At 39.3% G+C, this 19300-nt stretch overlaps 1 protein-coding gene across 1 annotated transcript in view; it reads right to left on the bottom strand.

Annotated features, from left to right (window-relative positions):
- Positions 1 to 19300, bottom strand: part of CALCOCO2 (calcium binding and coiled-coil domain 2) — a 32238-nt gene that overhangs the window by 5829 nt on the left and 7109 nt on the right. The window contains exons 3-9 of the mRNA XM_058182303.1: positions 13110 to 13316; positions 12178 to 12280; positions 10728 to 10861; positions 9019 to 9144; positions 8316 to 8422; positions 1625 to 1715; positions 304 to 426 (exon numbers count right to left, since the gene is read on the bottom strand). Coding sequence (XP_058038286.1) covers positions 304 to 426; positions 1625 to 1715; positions 8316 to 8422; positions 9019 to 9144; positions 10728 to 10861; positions 12178 to 12280; positions 13110 to 13307 — 882 coding nt within the window. The 5' untranslated portion in view covers positions 13308 to 13316. The remainder of the gene's footprint in view (positions 1 to 303; positions 427 to 1624; positions 1716 to 8315; positions 8423 to 9018; positions 9145 to 10727; positions 10862 to 12177; positions 12281 to 13109; positions 13317 to 19300) is intronic.

Genomic DNA, 19300 nt, shown 5'->3' with positions numbered 1-19300 from the left:
TTCTTACATGCCATGCAAGATAATTTCTGTCTGTGATTAGCTTTTTCTTTGAAGGGAGAGGTGGTGTGATAAACTACAGTGAAGTGGCAGTTTCCCAGAAAGAAGGGATAATAAACTTTTTGCAGAGTTGGAAAAGTATGCATCGATCTGCAGCAGCTAGATTATCTGGAGTATAGGATCCCTATGGAGAGACTGCTTCATTAGATTAATAAACTATGCATTTTCTAGTAAAGAATACAAATTTAAAGTTATTTAAGGTTTAAAAACTATATATTAAAAAGAGAAAAAATGTAGGAAGATTACCTGTCTAAACAAGGCAGCATTTAATTGATAATTCTCTCCCTTCAATTCTTCCAGGTCCATTACTTTATCTTTAATGCGATCCTGCAGGTTGTCAATCTCCTTCTGTTGCATGTGCACTTGTAACTAACAAAGGGGAGAGATGTGTATCAAGTCTCAAATGCAGATCAAGAAAAGAAACCATTTAGGCAATCAGACTCAAAGTTAGTTTTAGGACAATTCTGTAAAATTTCCAGATTTGATAATTATGAAATTATATAATTCCTGACAGATATGGAAGCTAAAAAACCTTAACCATTCTGGCAGATGTTTTGATTAATGCCACAAATGATTGAGTTCTTTCAATAGCTGAGGTGACTAGAAAATAAACAAAAATCTTCTCTATGTATATATTATTTAGAAATCCTCTACTCCAGGGATGTCCAAACTTGGCCCCTTGAAGAGTGGTGGACTTCAACTCCCACAATTCCCCAGCCAGCAACTTGCTCATATTTATAGATCATGCTGGCTGGGGAATTCTGGGAGTTGAAGTTCACCAAGTTTGGACACCCCTGCTCTACTCTCAGCCCTCTGAAAATGGTGTTCTGAGCAGTTGCGAGTTTTTTTCCAGTTGATGAATGGCTGATTTCGCTGCCAAAACCAGCTCTTTGGAGGCAGCTGCTCCCTAGATAAAAATGAGAGCAACTAGGAACAGTCCCAGATGACTCTTGGATAACCATGTTTACCTGTGGAGAGAAACCTGGATGGTTGAAATTCACAGTGAGAACAACCAGAAAGTCAAGAATTTTGTTCATGTGGGGGTATTGCAATGGTCAGAAATTTAAGTCAGTGGTAAGTCCCTTAATTCTAGGCAGTCATAATCAATGGTATCAAGGGTCATAACTTGAGGACTATCTGTTTATGGAACAACTAAGGTTTTTAATTCTATGGTGTTAAATGTTAAGCATATAGATGCAGTGTAAATATAAATAGGGAGTATCTATTGAAAGAAGTTGTTCCTAAATTTAGATAAGGACGAAAATATGTATCAGAATTCATTTGTGGTAGATGCTGGTTTGGAAGTAAGTAATGTGAAGCAATTGGATATATTTGGTCCTATTCATTCAAGCACAAATGAAATGCTGTTTCTCTAAAATTGGGATTTGAAAAGCTTCCTCCTTCCAAGATTGAACCTTGTCTAATATGATATCCTTTGCATCTGTTGAGACTGTAAGAACCTGCAGAATCTGTACCTCTAGTAAAATTGAGTGACCTATCTGGAGAGGATGTGGTTACAAGCAATTCTTTTAAACCCTTAAGAAAGACCCCAGAGCTGTTAACTCACTTGAAATTCTTCTTTTTGATGCAAGGTGGTTTTCAGAAGGTTTTCCAGCTGTTCTTTCTGAGATAATGCAGATTCTTTCCCTATTTTGATCCTGTTTGGAAACAGGCATAAGAGATCATTATTACTACTTTATTGCACTTATATACTACCAGGAATAGTTCGCTGGATAATTCAGAAGATAAAAATTATACTGTAATCTCTATAGCATGCAAATGAAGTATTTATTGCTTAAGGTAAAACCTGTCATATACAAATAACCAGAAACATTCCACAAATAGGCCCAGGTAGATACTTTACCACTGGTCACCCACATTACAAGAATCTTGTCAGACTGTCTGCCTTCTCTTGGGAAATGGCAGATATAGTTCTAAAGGTTTTTTCGAATTGACTCCAAGCTAGAATGGTTTTTTACTCCCCTAGAGAGAGCCTGTTTCCTTCATCTGGTGATTCTACCACATCATGCACTCCTCTCTAAACCAGGGGTCACCAACCTTTCAGACCTCAGGGACCACTAAGTTCATAATTTTAAATCCCGTGGACCACTAATATAATCTACCTAATGACCGACTGGGTGGGTGTGGCTAGATGGTCATGTGACTGAATGGACATGGCCAATTCCTCGACTCCCCACCTGGGCTCCTTAGGGCCCCAACAGGAAGTAATTTTGGAGCTAAGCAGCCACCACGAGAAAGAGTTGGCAAAATAGCTCAGTTCAAATTGGATCTGACTGAGAAGGAGGCTTAGCAGAAGTACCTCACTGAGAACTATGAGCATAGGCTTTCCAAGCAGTGGGAAGACTTATGGGAGTACAAGGCCAGGTACCAGTGCCTGGAGGCTCAGCGGGCTGAGATGGTCAGCCAGTTCCAGGCCATGATGCAGTCCCACTGGAACAAGGCCCTCCGGCTCTTTGCCATCAGCGACACTTCCCTCCAGCCTTCGCTCAAAGCCCTGTACCAGGAGGCCGAAGCAGGCCCCAAGTCGGAATTTCTGCCCTCCTCTGACCTGCACAAAAAGACCCCAAAGGGGGAGACTCTCTGCAGCAACACAATCGTTCATTGTATGTATCCGGCCCAGGGGCTGTAGTTTGAGGACCCCTGATTTAGTGCAATATTAAAAATGCAAATAATTTTTCTGCGGACCACCAAAATTTTCTCGCGGACCACCAGTGGTCCATGGACCACCAGTTGGTGACCTCTGCTCTAAACAACCCCCCTCTTTCCTCCATTTGGTTTTCTCTGTCTGAATTCTCATGGGAACTGGACAATGGGGATAGCAAAGACATAACATGTAAGAAGAGCTGTCCTCCTTCAAGTCCAAGGAATCCTTCCTGTTGGGTGGTTCCCCCTGCAAAACATCTAAAGCATTAGAAGCCCCCCCCCTTTCCCTCAGAAAGTGAAGATCCAAAGTTGAAGACTGAACCCCTGCCAGTCTCCATAAAAGGCACCCTTGAATAGTTAAACCCCTTCACTCACTGGTTCTCCTCAGGTTCAGGACTGAAGCTGGTACTGGGGAACATGGAAGATCTTGGTTTGCTTGAGAAGCACTTGTGAAACTTTTATTAATTCTGGAGCATCCATGTACCTTGCATTTTCTCACAAGTAATCTGCTTCTGGGTAGCCCTTCTAGTGAATCAAACACTGTATTCTTTTCTCCTGCCTCAAGTCCAATACTTCCCTCACTTCAAATTCTCTTGGCCTTCAATGTTCATGGGTAGAGGTTGTGTGTGGAGGCTGCCAATGACCGCAAAGTGCCTCCTTCAACAGCAATGAAGAATGAAAATGGGTGCACTTTGATAGATGGTGGCAATTGAAAACAAAAGTCCATAGCACCGACCTATCATAAGACCTTAAAAGGGCCCCCAAATTTTGCATGTAGATGTAGTAGGAAGCCACATACTGTACCCCTCTGCAACTGCTTTTATGTTGTTGTTGTGTGTGTGTAAGGACCAAGAGTGAAATGTAATTTTTTTTACTACCGGTTCTGTAGGCATGGCTTGGGGGGTAATGTGATTGGGTGGGTGTGGCCAACTTTTTTTCTTTTCTTTTAAAAGTATTTTTTCTACAACCTCTTCGAAGAGCTTGTAGAAAAAAATGCTTTGAAAGGATTCTGACGAGCCCAGATGAGTTGCCTGATCGCCAGAACCCTTTCAAAGCTTTTTTTTAATAGACTCTTTGGCCGAACAGCTTGTAGAAAAAATGCTTTGAAAGAGTTCTGACAATCCCAACTGAGCCGTGGGATCATCAGAGGCTTTTTTTTTTACTTTTAAAAGCATTTTTTCAGCAGATGATGATCGGGCGGCTGATGATCGGGCGGCTCAGCTGGGCAAGGGGAGGGGAGAAGGGGGGCAGGGATATTTGCTACCGGTTCTGCGAACCACCCGCTGCCATCACTACTGGACTGAGCGATCTGGTCCGAACTGGGAGCATTTCATCCCTGGTAAGGACTCTTGTAAGAGAATTTGGTTTAATCTAGCTGCTCTTTCAACAGTGCCTGAGCAGTGCATTGCTCCTCTGGAAAATCCAGCCCCCAGGGATGCAACCCTAGTGTGAGGTTGCAGATAAAACCCTTGATACATGGATAGAATTATTATATACAGCATTGGCTAATGGGTTAAATGATGGCCAATTGTGTTGGCTGTATGTACAATAACACCTCAAATACTATTGCAACATCTGGTTGTTAGTGAAGAGATCCACCACCACCAATATAGATATATAACCTGCATTGGGAGAAAATCTGTTCTAAAATCAAATGATACTATAAGTCAAGGCTGGTGTGTGTGTGTGTGTGTGTGTGTGAGAGAGAGAGAGAGAGAGTGAGTGTGTGTTTAGGGGCTTGTCTCTTCGGCACACTTGTCATAGTCTTTGATGTCTGGCATCATCCTAGGCCACCAAAGTCTCTTAATGTTCTGTGCAGTGTCTTGAAGACTCCCCTGTGTCCAGCCATCTCAGTACCATTTCAAAGTTGCAATACTTCCTCCCTTAAAGGTACAGGCATGAAGATCTGTCTTTATACTGCCAATTTTCCATCTTTGACTGAAAACAGATAATGTCCTTTCATGAGTCCCCTTAGAGGTCATCCATCCAGGCCCGAACGTATGGGTCTTGCTGCGGCTATCTTGATTCTGGTAAACAAATCCTGAACCTGTTATGCTGCCCCCAAATACTTTTCTAGTACTGCCAACTAAAGTTGCAAGACTGTAAAATCTTCACAGGGTTGGTGCTTATTGCAACTGAAGATACTTGGCTTATGAAATAAGAGCATTAGGCAACAAATATAGCACTGCCTGCACCTTAGTAAATCTGCAGACCATTGGTTGAAATCCTGTAGCCTAAGTAGTCCAATCGGTGGAGGGCAAAGGTGCATTTCTCAAGCTTCACAAGCAGCTTATTCTCCTGTAGCTTTCACAACATCTCCCTAACGTACTGCACACAAACCTCTGCATTCTCAGAGACAATAAATTTTTATTTATTTATTTATTAATTAAACTTTTATACCGCCCTTCTCCCGAAGGACTCAGGGCAGTGTACAGCCAAGATAAAAAACAATAAATATACAAAGTTAAAAATCAATTTAAAATACCTATTCAATAATTATCGCAAATTTGTCATATCTGGGGAAAAATTGGTTCATGAATCTAGAGAATACTACTCCACAACTAACTAATCCAAAAGGTATAAACTATACATGGATAATCCTCAAATTACAACCCCAATTAAGCCCCAAATTTCAGTTGACAAGCAAGGCAGTTGTTAAGTTTTGCCCCATTGTTTGACCTTTTTTGCCACAGTAATTAAGCAAATCTCCGCATTGTAATATGAACCATCTGTTCATTAAGTGAATCCCACACTGATTTTGCTTGTGAGAAACCAGCTGAGAAAGTTAAAAATGACCACATTTTACCACATGTAAAAAAGTCACATGACCACAAGACAGTGCAACTGTCATCAATACATGCCAGTTGCCAAGCGATTGAATTTTGATCATGAGAGTGCTGTAGTGATCATAAATGTGAAAAACAGTTATAAGTCACATTTTTTAGTCCTGATGTAACTTTGAACAGTCACTAAATGAATGGTTGTAAATCGAGGATTACTTATATTGAAACTTTCCATAACTTGGTATTAAAGACTGTCAAATAACCTTCTTTGATTATAACAAGATTATATGCATTCCGAAGATCCCAAGTGCTTGGTAAATATGGGAGCTCTCTGTAATCTGTCCATCAAATCCAATATCAGGAAACGATCCCTCAACCTTGTTGAGATCCTTGTAATAGTGTACTGTGAGCATTGGAACGTCTCCCTTCAATTTCGGAATACCTGCCTCTTGCTTCTTTGAAAAAAAAAAAGTAGGTACTGAAGATAGTGATTTAGAACAGGGGTCTCCAACCTTGGCAACTTTAAGACTTGTGGACTTCAGCTCCCAGAATTCCTCAGCCAGCAGCTGGCTGAAGGATTCTGGGAGTTGAAGTCCACAAATCTTAAAGTTGCCAGGTTGGAGACCCCTGATTTAGAAGGTCTTTTCTCTAAAGACCCTCTAAAATTTGAATACAAATGCATGATTAAAAGTTCTTTCATTAATATTGGATATTATCTTTGGAACTTAAACTCCAGGTTTCAAATCAACATTACAGTCATAATCCCTAGGCGGGGGGAGGATTGAAGCCTCATCTTCCCCCAAAATGTCTGCAAAGGTGGTAAACATGGCTGGCAATTCTAGTCCCTCTGGCTCAGCCAGCAGGCCTGTGGAAAACTGCAGATTTAGCTTCCAGGCTGGAGAAGGGAATGATGGTGCCCTCCTCTCCCCATCTACTATTGAGTTGTGTAGCTTTAGCCATGTTGTCCATAAGACGATCATGCTTGGTATGTTCTCCAGTTGTTAACAACAATGGTACTATAGATTGCATGATGGGACCGACTCTTAAAGACTGCCTGTTATCATATCTATCTTCATTGGAGCAGGCAGGTCTACTGTAGGTATATATAATTCTTCTAATGATTGTAAGTCTATGAAATACGTGGTGTCCTCAAAATCATGCAAGGCTTCTTGCTGTCCATCACGCCCAGAGTCAAAAGATAATGTGACAAAAACAATTAAGAGTATACTATGGTCTAACTTGAGCTCTCTTTACAAGCTAAATGGTCCACTCTGCGAGCTCTTGAGAGAGGGGATGTTGTTGTTTCCTTAAATTGGTGACTGATGAGAGGAATGAGGCTTTTCTGCACCCTGATCAGTCATCTTGCTCTCATTCCATAGCCCACTGGCTGGGCAAGCTCTGATGGCGTGCCCTGATTTGCCACAGTAAAAGCAAGCTGCCGAATCCCGTCGTCTTTGTCTTTCCTTAGCAACTGCCACTCTTCTGCCTATTCCAAACTGCACTGGCTCTCCCACATCCGGTTTGGTTGAGGCGGGCACAAAGGGAGGAGGCCTCATGAAATCTGATCTAACCTTAGGCCTGCATGATTTCTCCTGCTTCCATTTCAATTCTTGCAAATGGGCGTCTATGAGCAAACAACTATGGAATAACTCCTCTAGATCCTTTGGAACTCTTTGCTTCACCAGCTCATTCTGAACGTCACTGTGCAAACCAAACTTGAACTGGTCAATCAAGGCTGACTCATTCCAGCCAGCATCTGCTGCCAATAATTTAAAATCAGCAATGTACAACTGCACTCTTCTGTTGCCCTGCTTAAGCTGCTGAATCTTCTGACTGGCTGAGACTGTTTGGATCAGATTCCCAAAAGATGCTCTGAATTTCTTCATGAATTTTTGATAGTTGTCCAATATCGGGTCATTGCCTTTTATGATTGGTTGCGCCCACTTGGCCGCGGATTTCTTTAACAAACTCAATATAAAAGATACTTTTGCATGATCTGTTGGAAATTCTGCAGCTCGGTTTCCCATAAACAATTCACACTGACCAATGAATTCTTTCATTTTGTCTGCTTCTCCTCCAAACTTCTCTGGCAAACCACTATGGGAGGAGACTGGTTGCTCTACTGGGGCCACCGATGGCTGGACCAACTGAAGTATCGTTGCTTGTAACTTCCTCATTTCTGCTTCCACTTCCTGTTGATGTAGCATTAAGGTGTTCACCATCTCTTGTGAAGACATAGCAGCTGCCATATCCGTTGTGTTCTCCTTCCCAGAAGCGCAGAGTCTGGCAAGATTAATGTCAGGCGGAAATAACCAGAACCATTCCATGAATAGGCCCAAGTAGATACTTTTTTGCTGATCACGCATATTACAAATATCTCACCAGACCATCTGCCTTCCCTATAGGTTTAACCTTAGATGTTTCCTCCCCTGAACTGATTCCAGGCTAGAATGTCTTTTTACTCCCCTTAGAGCAGGGGTTCCCAAACAGGGGTGCTCGCACCCCCTGGGGATGCAAGAAAATATTCCAAGAGGTGCAAAAACTTGGGTTTAGAAGTTTCAAAATTATAGTGTGTATGCATAATTATATGCATATAATTATTTACTTTTGTAAGAGGTGCAAGAATATATCAGAAGCGTTTTAGAGGTGTGGGATATAGAAAAGGTTGGGAACCCCTGCCTTACTAATTCCACTGCAACCCAGAGAACAGGGATTTCATGAATCCAAGACTTTCCTAGGCTTCAATCACTAAAAGTTTACTTAATGTTGTGACTGAACCAGCTATCTCTAGGAGGCAAAATAAATACTTACTGCATCAGGTCTTCCTTTATGGCATTCTTCTCCTTTTCCAGATCTTTATTTTGGGATTCAAGTTTCTCACACTTGTCCTCTAAAGTGTTCACTTTATCTTGAAGAGTCTGAAGTTGCAGAGCAGAAAAACAAATCATCAAGATTTCTATTTATTATAATGTCACAGATAAGAAAAGAAGAGTAATTGACATTTCTGTTTTACTTGTTTAACATATAGTTATGTTTTAACCTTGTCACCCTATTATATTTTGGACAATCTATTAGCCATTCTACAGCAAATAACCCTTTCCTCTTTGTTTGTGGATAATTTTGTTTTGCAGTTTTTCTATAGCTTCCATTATTACAGCTAATTCTAAGGAAACTTAGTTCTAAATTCAAACAGTTCTGAAGCAGCCATCAAAATATCCTCTGTTCTAAAGCTTCTTTATTTTTGTTTGAACATACAAAACCTCCTTCCCATCCAGAGTGTCCTAACGTCAATATAATCTTAGTGACTAGGATTCAATCAGCTTTGCTGGCTGAGGAACTCTGGGAGTTGAAGTCCACAAGTCTTAAAAGAGCCAAGTTTGCAGACCCCTACTCTAAGGCAATTTCTGTGGAGACTGTAAACTTTACATTATTCTAGGAAGAAAACACTAGTTAAGTACATTCAGTTTTCTTTTGTTGTTGTTGTGTTTTGCTATGTTTTGGAGATGGTTCCTACCTTAGCTGCCACAAGTTCTTCTTGAAGATGCACGTTCTTCTCCTGGAGACTTGCTAGGTTCTTCTTCAGGTTGTCATTTTCTTGAAGCAATGTTTCATTTTGCTGCTTTATTTTCTCCCCTTCCCCCTGCAAACCAAAATCAAATTGCATGGTATTAATATGTTCTGGAAAGGTGCTCTGGAGCCTTCAGGATACAAATAGCTCTTTTGATCTAAATGTTTATTATATATTGTTGGTAATGAGTTCTGAGTTTATTAGTCTTTGATTACATGCAGTGCTAATTGCATCAGGAGAAACAGTGCATTAAGGATGTTTTTGATCTCTCCAGTTTGGTCAAACCATTTTGGATTCATTTTTTGAAATATTAAAGAATTGAAAAATAGAAGACTACTTTAGTTAGCCACCATGCTTGCCTATGCTGCACTATCTTGGTAAGCATTATTTGCATATTTTATCATCTGTCACAGATGATAAAATGAAGCACTAGCTGTTTGGATTACTGGGACACAGACTTTTTTAGATAGAATAATTCAATAGATTGTATTTTTATGAATGGGGTGGACTACTTAATTTAAGGTAAATCACCTTAAATTAAAGTCTCTTTTTGTGTCCATTCTCTATAATAAGTAGCCACTACTAAAATCAATCTGGTAATACATTTTTTTTCTGAAAAAGGTAAGATTTTAAAAATATGTTAAAACATGTAAGATGTTAAAAATACTCCATCAGTATCTGAACTCCTACTGTTGTGCCCATAAAAGATGCTGATGATTCATTCTACTTATTTTAAATACTGCTTTTCCATCGTTGGGCTTAGAAGTGGATTAAGGGAATATTTTAAAAACATGTATACATTAATGGGTGTTCAAAAAAACTTTCCCAGATGTCTAAATAAAGATTACATGGAAATGCATATGAGCAAGAGTTTAACCAAAGATGTCATGCCACTTCCCATGTTAGCATGCTGTGTCCTGATAAAAGTATGAGAATTTGCTGTACATCAATATGCATTCAATTCTGTCCCTACAATTATTTCATCAAATTGCTAGAAATATTTAGTGTTAATTTTGATTATCTTTTTTAAAAATATTTTTCTCTGTTGGATGTTTCTACGTGAGTGCTTGATGGTTTTATGGCAATATTTGAATTTCAGTAGCACTGAGAAAAAAAAGGAGGTCTGCCAGTTCTTTGCTACTCAAGCTGATCAGATTATAGATAAGGTGGAAGAAGTACCTTTCTCTGTCAAAATATGTGTAAATATGGGTATATGCAGACCTCTATACTCCAATCAACCAGCTGCCCATTCCTATTGTATGGAATCTAATTTTTTTTTAATTGCTATAATGGAAACCAGATTGGAAGGATTTTCTTTTTCCCAAAATGTGTTATACTTTTTTAAAAAACATAGAACAAAGCCAAAAAGGCATTCATTTGATGGTATAGATTACCGTATCTCAGGCAAACCATTATCAGAATGTGAAATGTTTTCAACCTGCTTTGACTTTGAAATGCCTCCCTTAAGGCTTGAAACAACTGTCTACTGTGAAACTATTTAAAGTGGATTGGGAATGTTTCAATTCCCAATGAAACATTTCAAAAATACTCAAACAGCTGTTTTATGCTTAGAACCACGCATTTTGAAGACCATAATATCCTCACCCAATCTGCAAAAGCCTTTATCCAGTTTAGGACTTAGAAAGGGAACTAACCTCTTTAGTAACTACTGGTATGTCATCCTTAGCCTCATCACGGAATTGAAAGGGGACACTGGCCCCATGGATTTGCCCATCTTGATCCACATAGCAAAACTGATAATACTCATCATCCTTTGGCAGATAGTAGGCTGAAAGAACAAAAAAGCCACATTCCACGTTTAGAGTCTCAATCACTCAGAAGAAATACAAAAGTTAGCTATCTAAGACTTAGTTATGGCTTACCTTTCAGAGATAATTTGCTGGATGCCAAACAGAAGGAGCAAAGGAGCAAAGCTCACAGTTCTAGGTAGATATCTGTCTGGGTCTTTTGCACAAGGATTTTGAAATCAAACCCAGATTAAGACTAAGCACTTAAAATAAAATTAAGCCTAGTGGATCCACCCTTCTATTCTTCCTTTTTTATGACTTCAATCTAATATTCTTTATTCTTACTATCAACAGCAAGAACAAGCAATTCTATTAGCACTATGCGAAACCACACTTTTTATCTCCTATAGGCGTGATGGCAAACCTATGGCAGGCGTGCCACAGGTGGCACACAGAGCCCTCTCTGCGGGCACGCGAGCCATTGCCCAGCTCAGCTCCACTGCGCATGCACCCACACTTCCCACCGGCTAGCTGATTTTTGGGTCTGCCCTGCAAGCGGGAGACACGTGGGGGGACCTACCTTTCTCCTCACTTTCTGCTGCCTGTGCCTGCCCAGATCTCCGGAGATTCCCCTCCCAGCGTTATTTTGGAAGGTAAGGCTTCCCCCCAACTCCCAGCCACTTTGGGAGGCAAAGGCTCCCCCCCCTCAGCCATCTTGGAGGCTTCCTCCCCCCCAGCCGTTTTGGGAGGCAAAGGCTTCCCCCCCAGCTGTTTTGGAGGCTTCCATCCCCTGCCGTTTTGGAGGATTCCCCCCCCCAGCCATTTTGGAGGCAAAAGCTTCCTCCCACAGCCGTTTTGGAGGCTTTCCCCCAGCTGTTTTGGAGGCTTCCCCAGCCATTTTGGAGGATTCCCCCGCCCAGCCATTTTAGGAGGCAAGGATTTCCTCCCCCCCTCAGTACTGTTTTGAATTGTGAAGCCAAAAGGGGGGGTCACGTGCGCATGCACGGGGGGAGGGTGGTTGTGCGTGTATGCAAGGATTGCACGCATATGCAGGTGGGGCAGAGCATGTGGGAGTGGCATTGCATTATGGATGTGGCCACGTGCGAGCATGCGATAGCATACATGCGCACGCTTTTGGCACCCGAGGAAAAAAAAGGTTAGCCATCACTGTCCTATAGGAAGGAAGGGAAAGATGACAGGCACTAACAGGATTTGGAGGATGACTTAGCAATACTATCAGCAACTAATTCTCACTCTGGCCAAATAATAAAAACAATTCATAAAATTAATAAATCCAGTAATTGGTTTCACAGGTTCTTTTTAAGGATGCACCACCAATTCTCTTTTCATCACTGACCTTTAAAGAGCACTTTCTGTTGTTCAGCATAGCCGCTCTCAGAATCACTCAACTCAGGGGCCCAAATGAATGTGAAGTATTCACGGGTTGCCTTCCATCCCACCTGTAAGGCAACAACAAAATGCATGTGAAGGCTACTGATTCCTGCTCTGACTAGTCATCACTCAGCCTGGGTTCCTCCACACATGCTGGAAGTGCTAAAGTCTATATTAACTATGGATCTGGGGAACTGCAATCCAAGCACATCTTCAAGGTGTCAAGCTGAAGACTGTTCAAATGTTTTAGAGATGCTGTGTTGTATTTGTTTTGCATTCTCTTAGTGCCATCAAATAGTTACTGAGTGAAAGAATTATAGACTGTATTCAGACAGAGCAATCTTATGTGAAATTTATGTTGGAAGAAGAAAAGAGTAATGATCCACGTTGGCCCTGTTGGTTTGCTGCATCCAAGGAAAGGAGAGGGAAAGCCTTCATCTTTCAAATTACAATGAATAGGAAGGCATTATCTATACTGGCAGCAGGGCTACAATACAATACATTCACAATTTGAGGGAAAGTAATATTCAAGGAAAACTAAAACTCAACTGACTTTTGTGGGGAGAACCATAAGAGATAAAATGTTCACTTGGTACCAATTGGCAGAGTAAACAGCTGAAATTGACACAAGCACTACTTACATGCTAAAAAGACATATAATTTATTAAAAAAAATTGAAAGTTGAATGGAAAAAATAACTCCCCTCCTATATTATTTCTTCTTGACCTCAAGATACGGATCTCAGATAAATCTAAAAACTACCAAATCTCAATTTTCCTAAAAACCTGACTTCTTTTCTCCTGATGTCTTTATCAACAGAGATCGACTATCCTATATCAGTTCCAATTGCTGTGTTTTACAATTCAAATATCAATGGTTTTTGCAAATCAAACTTACTTTGAATATGCCCACCCAATCGTTCTTGCTAGGTATGAAGGACTGGGAAATGTTATAATAGCAAGTTACATCTTTTTCAGGAGCATAGAATTTCTTTACGTCTACAAAGACGACCTGAGAGAAACTGCAGTTTTCTGACATGACAGCAGAAGTAGGTGGTTCCTCCAAATTGTTACATGAATAAAATTTATCCTCCATACTGAAGTCCTGTAAAGAAAAGAGCCAAATATAGAAAGAGAGAGAAAGGGGGTGGGGAGGGAGAGAGAACACAAAGGCAAGATGATTAAAAATGTTCTCATCAATCTTTACCTCATGATGCAAAGTTGTACAACTCTTTCTTGGATTATTTGAACTTCTTAAATTCCTATTATGGGTAATTATTATTCAAAAGAGCAAGACACTGTGCTCCATATTAAGATGAATCCAAACTTTGAAGTTTTAGCAACCTGTTGTTTTTATTAACATTTTAAAGTGTTAAGAAATTAGTGGCATTACCTAAAATGGGCCATCATGATTTCTGGCCATCAAAATTACCTCAGGATAAAGGGCACGTAAATGACTTTCCTATGTAATATGATAGGGTGGTAGCAACTTCTATTAGATAGCAGTGTCAAGGGCAACATCAGAGTGGAGGCAGATTTGATTCATAAGACATACTAAAATGAAAAAAGACTTCCATAGGAGAACAGCCCAGTAAACTATGCCCTCGTTGTTCTAAAACTAATAGCAAACTCATTTTAAAAACAATATTTCTTCTGCAATCAGAATGATATGGTCAAACCTAAACAATAGATCAACATTCCTAGGCTCCTTGTTTTTCCCCTTGAAAACAGATAGATAAAATTCCATGGGGTATCAGTCCTGGAGGCTTGCAGCTGGGCAAATGTTCAAGGCTAATTCCCCAACTGGTTCTTCTGCCCTGCCTGGCTGGAGACTTCGCAACAGATGCCAGCCAAAAGGACAAGGGAGAAATAACAGCAATTCTCAGAAATTCAGATTGTCAGCAGATACAGAATGAGTTCTCTGAGGTTGGAATGGGAAACACAAGGGGGAGTAATGAAATAAAATTGAATGCCTCCAGGGTTTTGGATCAACTCCCAACAGCCCTGTCCAGCACAACCAGTGGCAAGGGATAGATGTAGTAATTCTGTACTGCTTATCACACAAAATATTATCAGGGAAGAAAACATGGCAGAATGGAACAAGTATACCTATTTAGTGTTTGGCACTGCAACATACATTTTATGACCATGAAGTGAAACATTGAATTTCCCAAACCTCCTTTCCCAGAAACACTTGTATTTAATACTACCCACTTTTCCATCTTTATGTAGCTGACTTGTAATTAGTGCAGCCTATAACTATCTTTTTAGGAGATGTCTTTTCCTGCTTCCCTTATCTTCAGCATATGTGATAGGACTCACTATGGTCTTACTTGCCAATAATTAGGATATCATAAAAATAAAATAATAATGATGATGAAAAGGAAAATTAAATTCTATAATGCCAACTCTTTACCTTGTAGACTTTAAAGAATGTGATTAGAGAAATTAGCCCCTCTTCTTTAGGAAAAGAATAAAAATCATAAATCTACCATTTAAAATGTTATTTTTAAGAAAAAAACCTAAAACTTTCTTTATAAGTTTACACAATCAAATGCAAAACCCATCTAAATTAATAGGAAATGAAAATAAACAGGAAATGATTTCATTTGCCTAAAATTCATCTCTGGTTTTTTTATTACTATCATTCATTAAAATCTGAACTGTATCTCTAATCAATTTATAATTCAGTTGATTTTCACCAACAGTAACATGGATAACAGTGATTCCTACTTTGTTATATTGTTAGCCCCTTCATTAAATTGTACACTTTTACTTCTTTGCATATACTGTATTTATAAACTCCACAAAACCACAAAATCAGACCTAGTTTTCTAGTTTTCCTCTTCCTTAGCTTGGCAGACATATTTTTTTTGTTATATTTTTGTTATCATTTACTGCCTTACATTCCAAGATGCAATTTTCTTGGAGATATTAGATGAATCTCTAAATATTGATCTCTGATGTGTATAATGGCTTGAGTTGATTAAAACTTTCATGAATCACTTTGTCAATAAAATAAAGTGTAACCTAAGTTACCTGTTGGTGTATCTGTACCATATCCATAACAGTAAGGGTTTGAGCACATTTTGAATAATATGTCACAAACGCAAGCATTGTCCAGTTTACCCCCAAGCACGGTTATACTGTTCTCTGCAAACTAGGCTGTCTGGAGATTACCTTGCAAGCCAACCTACTATTACTTGCATTACTAGAGGTTTTTAACAAGAGATTGAACAGCCATTTGTCTGAAATAGTTAGGGTCTCCAACTTGAGCAGGGGGTTGGATTAGAATACCTACAAGGTTTCTGATTCTATTCTATTCTATTCTATTCTATTCTATTCTATTCTATTCTATTCTATTCTATTCTATTCTATTCTTATTCTATTCTGAACAACAAGGTTCCAAATGCATACTGATACATTCAAAGTGCAATAGTTATGTTAAAATGTTATAACCTACATCAATAGATTTCAGGGTGAACTCAAAAGATGAAAGCAATTCAAACAAACCAAAAGTAATAAAAATGTAGCTACATGAATGCAGTGGGCTGTGCAATCCAAAATAAAGAATGGTTAAAGTCAGGTCTACCAAAGCTAGAAAGAATGCCTAGTTTTCACTTGGCATAGTGAGAGTCAGGCATATTGGCTTGTGAACTACTTGGCTTATTGGTTTGCAAACAAATCATCAGGAGCTTTTGTAAATCATGAATTGGCTGCTCCATTTTTATTGATTTGTTTGTGCCTTTGCTAGAGACATCGTTACTAGCAGTTAACTGATGTCTTCTTTAGAACATGCTAGTAAGAGCTAGAGGGGATGACAACAAACACGTGTAGACTAGCTGGCAGAATGTGGCTTTTATACCCTTGTGAAGGAATTCTGCAAATGGGCCCGTTAGTGGAACAAAGGTAAGTAACATGGGATTTAGCTGAGTTTAGCAATGTGTCGGTAAAGGTCCAGAGCTATTATTAGTAGGTTAAAAAAACACATGTGTACATCACAATGTGTGATTTTGTGTACATGTGATTTTTTATAGCATAAAAAGAGATTGCTGAATTTCAACAAGTTTGCTTGATTTGAACTTGGGTCCCAAGCATATCTCTTTACTCCTGTAACAGAAATAAAGAGTTTGCATTACACCTTATTCTGCATGAATTCATTGGCCTACAGTGCTTGAACCCAGTGTTGGATTGGACCCACAATTACAAAACAACAACAACAACACAAAGAAAAAAAAGAACAATATTGGTATTAGCATAGCTTCCTTGGGAAAAACACTGAAAAATTTGGAGGCAAGAACAGAATTTCTCATTTACCATGTTTGATGTACAGACTATTCTTCTCCCCCCACCCGCCAAAAAAATATTTAGGCAGAGATGCTTTTGTCAAATAGTTCCCCGTTTCCTTCAGAGGTGTGGAAAACAGCACTATCCAGGCAAATCAGGGAACTTTTGCACCATAACCACACAAGATTTGAAAATGTCCTTATAATTTTAAAAGAACTTAGGGAATAAAGACAGTATTCCCCCACCCAATCCCAAAACAGCCTGAGAAAGGAAAGTTTTTAGGACAGGAATCTTGGTAGCCAGCAGCTAATCAAAGCTACAACTTCCTATCCAATTCTATTACAATTATGTAACAATTATTTAGGCTGGGACTGCAACTGTGTTAAGGGAAAGCATCCCTAATCTCTTTTGGCCATTATTAAATCATTGGTTGTGGTAGATAAACCTTCTGGATTGGGGGGGGGGCACTTTTGAAAATCTGAGAGTGCCTATAAACCCAAAAAATGAATAAACCCCAGCAGTTGTCCTCCTGAAAGACACCACTGACAGACTTAAAAATGCCTATTAACTCCTGCTTTCCAAATTCCTTATTGGCCTTTTGGAGCCTACAGATATTTCCTTAATAAAATAATGCTACAATTTTGCTGCATACTGTCTTCTTCCTATTTGCTTTTTTTAATTTTAAAAGACAGGGAAGCTGATAGATGTGTAGAGGCATCATACTGGGGGATTGTGTGTTCAAGTTACACCTTAGCCATGAAAGCCAGCTGGGTGACTTTGGGCCAGCCATTCTCTCTCAGCCCAACACACCTCACAGGGTTGTTGCGGTGGGAAAAATAGGAGGAGGAAGGTATACATTTGCTACCCTGAATTATTTGAAAAACTAATAAAAGTGGGATACAAATAAATAAATAAAATAAAAAAATGGGAACCTGCATAATTGTTGATGACATATTTATCTACATATTGCTTTTACATTTTTATGAAAGATGAGGGAAAACATGCCTTAAAATTATGTAGAGAAAATTATCTAAAGTCCTCTTGAGCAAGAGTCTTGGGAGACACAATAAGGTGATACAACAATGCATTTATTAATAGGGCTTTCAATGCTTTGGATTTAACTGGGAACAGAACTTTGGAAACTGCAGGAACACAGGCAGCATTGCCTGCCTCTGTTTCCAGATTTGTACAGCTGTGGTGGAAACCTCTGAAACAGCTAAGTGATGCTAGAAAAAGATGTGACTGATTACTGAACTGCAGACAGGTGATTGTGAAGAGATACTTTGGGACTCAAACAATCTAATTCAAAGCATAGTACAAGGCAACCCAGTAGTAATCTTTTTACTACAAAATTACCACAAAATCCTCTGACAATTTTCTGTAAACTAAACCTAATGAATGCACAGGGTTGGATGGAATTGGGATGTAACAATGGGGATGGGGATGGTGGTGGTGTCAGAGATGAGAATGAGTCTGACTGGGAATACGAAGATCTCTCAGCACACAATAGTTCTAAGCAACATGGATATCAAATTAAGTCCATGAAGCTTGCCAGAAATAAACTCTAATTTCCCAAGGACAGAAGTGGCCCTACAAAAAGAATAAATTCTTAAACAGTTGTTAGAATATTTTATAGAATATAGTATTAGAAAATTTTATTTGAGCATTTACCCTTTTACTTAGATTGAGAAACCATATTTTGTTTTAAAATTTGCTGACTTTTTTACTCCTCACTGCTCAGAGGCATTAGAAACAGCTTGCCCAGGAAAGTGAGATAAAGTATACACCCCCAAGGACAGCTTTTTAGATAAATGTGTCTTCACAAAACACATAAGAAAGTAAGTCCTTGATATGGAATTATTTGAGGAGAGAACTGGGTGACCGGATCGGGGGGTGGGTGGGTGGGGGGTTTGATAAAGAGACAGACTATAATGTAAATAACCTGGCTGGCTGGATGTTTGCCACTGCCCACCAAACAGCGTGCTTTCATTATTCTTGACTTAACTTGATTTCATACAAGGAATCAAGGAAATTTCAACACAGCCTCAAAAGACATGTTGGTAATTGTTAATAGTAGCAAAGTAAGAGTCAGATCAAAGTAGTTAACGACCGATGTATTCTACTGCTTGTTCATTATTTCTTTTATTAAAATAAATAAGAATTTATACAAGACATGTTTCCATGGATCTGGATCTGAATCCAGGATTGCACTGTGTTTTTTCACTCAGTTGCCATAATAGTGTGACTGACTCTGGTGACAGGAGGTGGGGGGGAAGCACAAATACTCATAAACTGGGGTGTGTGTGGAGGTTTGCCTTTTGAACGGTAAGATGATTTGCTGGACTTGTTCAAAAGGCAATAGAAGCAATTCATTTGGGAAGGGCAGTATAAAAATTGGGAAACAGCACTTCTTTATGATCTGCCTCCTCTCAACACATACAGCCCTTGGTAATGGAAGCCCACCTTATTTTAATATTGTTGCTGTTACTAATTTTAGCAAATAATAAACAACATGCCTTTCTCAAATGTTCTCTCCTTCTCCATCACTGCTAGATAACTAATATCTAGATTACTAATTTGTGTTTTACTTTAAGAGAAAGAGTCTTTTATATCAGTTGCTGTCAAGATCAGTAATGTGATCTGCAAATGAAACTAAAGGCACAGGGGCTTACAATCCAGCATAGGCCAAAAAATGTTTCTTGGTCTCAGCAGTTTCTTCCAAGCAACATTTTTTTTAAGCCATGTATGCTTTCTGCTACGACATTGGGGGCCTTTGATTGACTAGAAACACAGGCCTACCTA

Source organism: Ahaetulla prasina, chromosome 4 (assembly GCF_028640845.1).
Source record: "Ahaetulla prasina isolate Xishuangbanna chromosome 4, ASM2864084v1, whole genome shotgun sequence".
In the NCBI taxonomy this organism is placed as follows: domain Eukaryota; kingdom Metazoa; phylum Chordata; class Lepidosauria; order Squamata; family Colubridae; genus Ahaetulla; species Ahaetulla prasina.
This window is presented reverse-complemented; position numbering and strand designations above follow the sequence as displayed.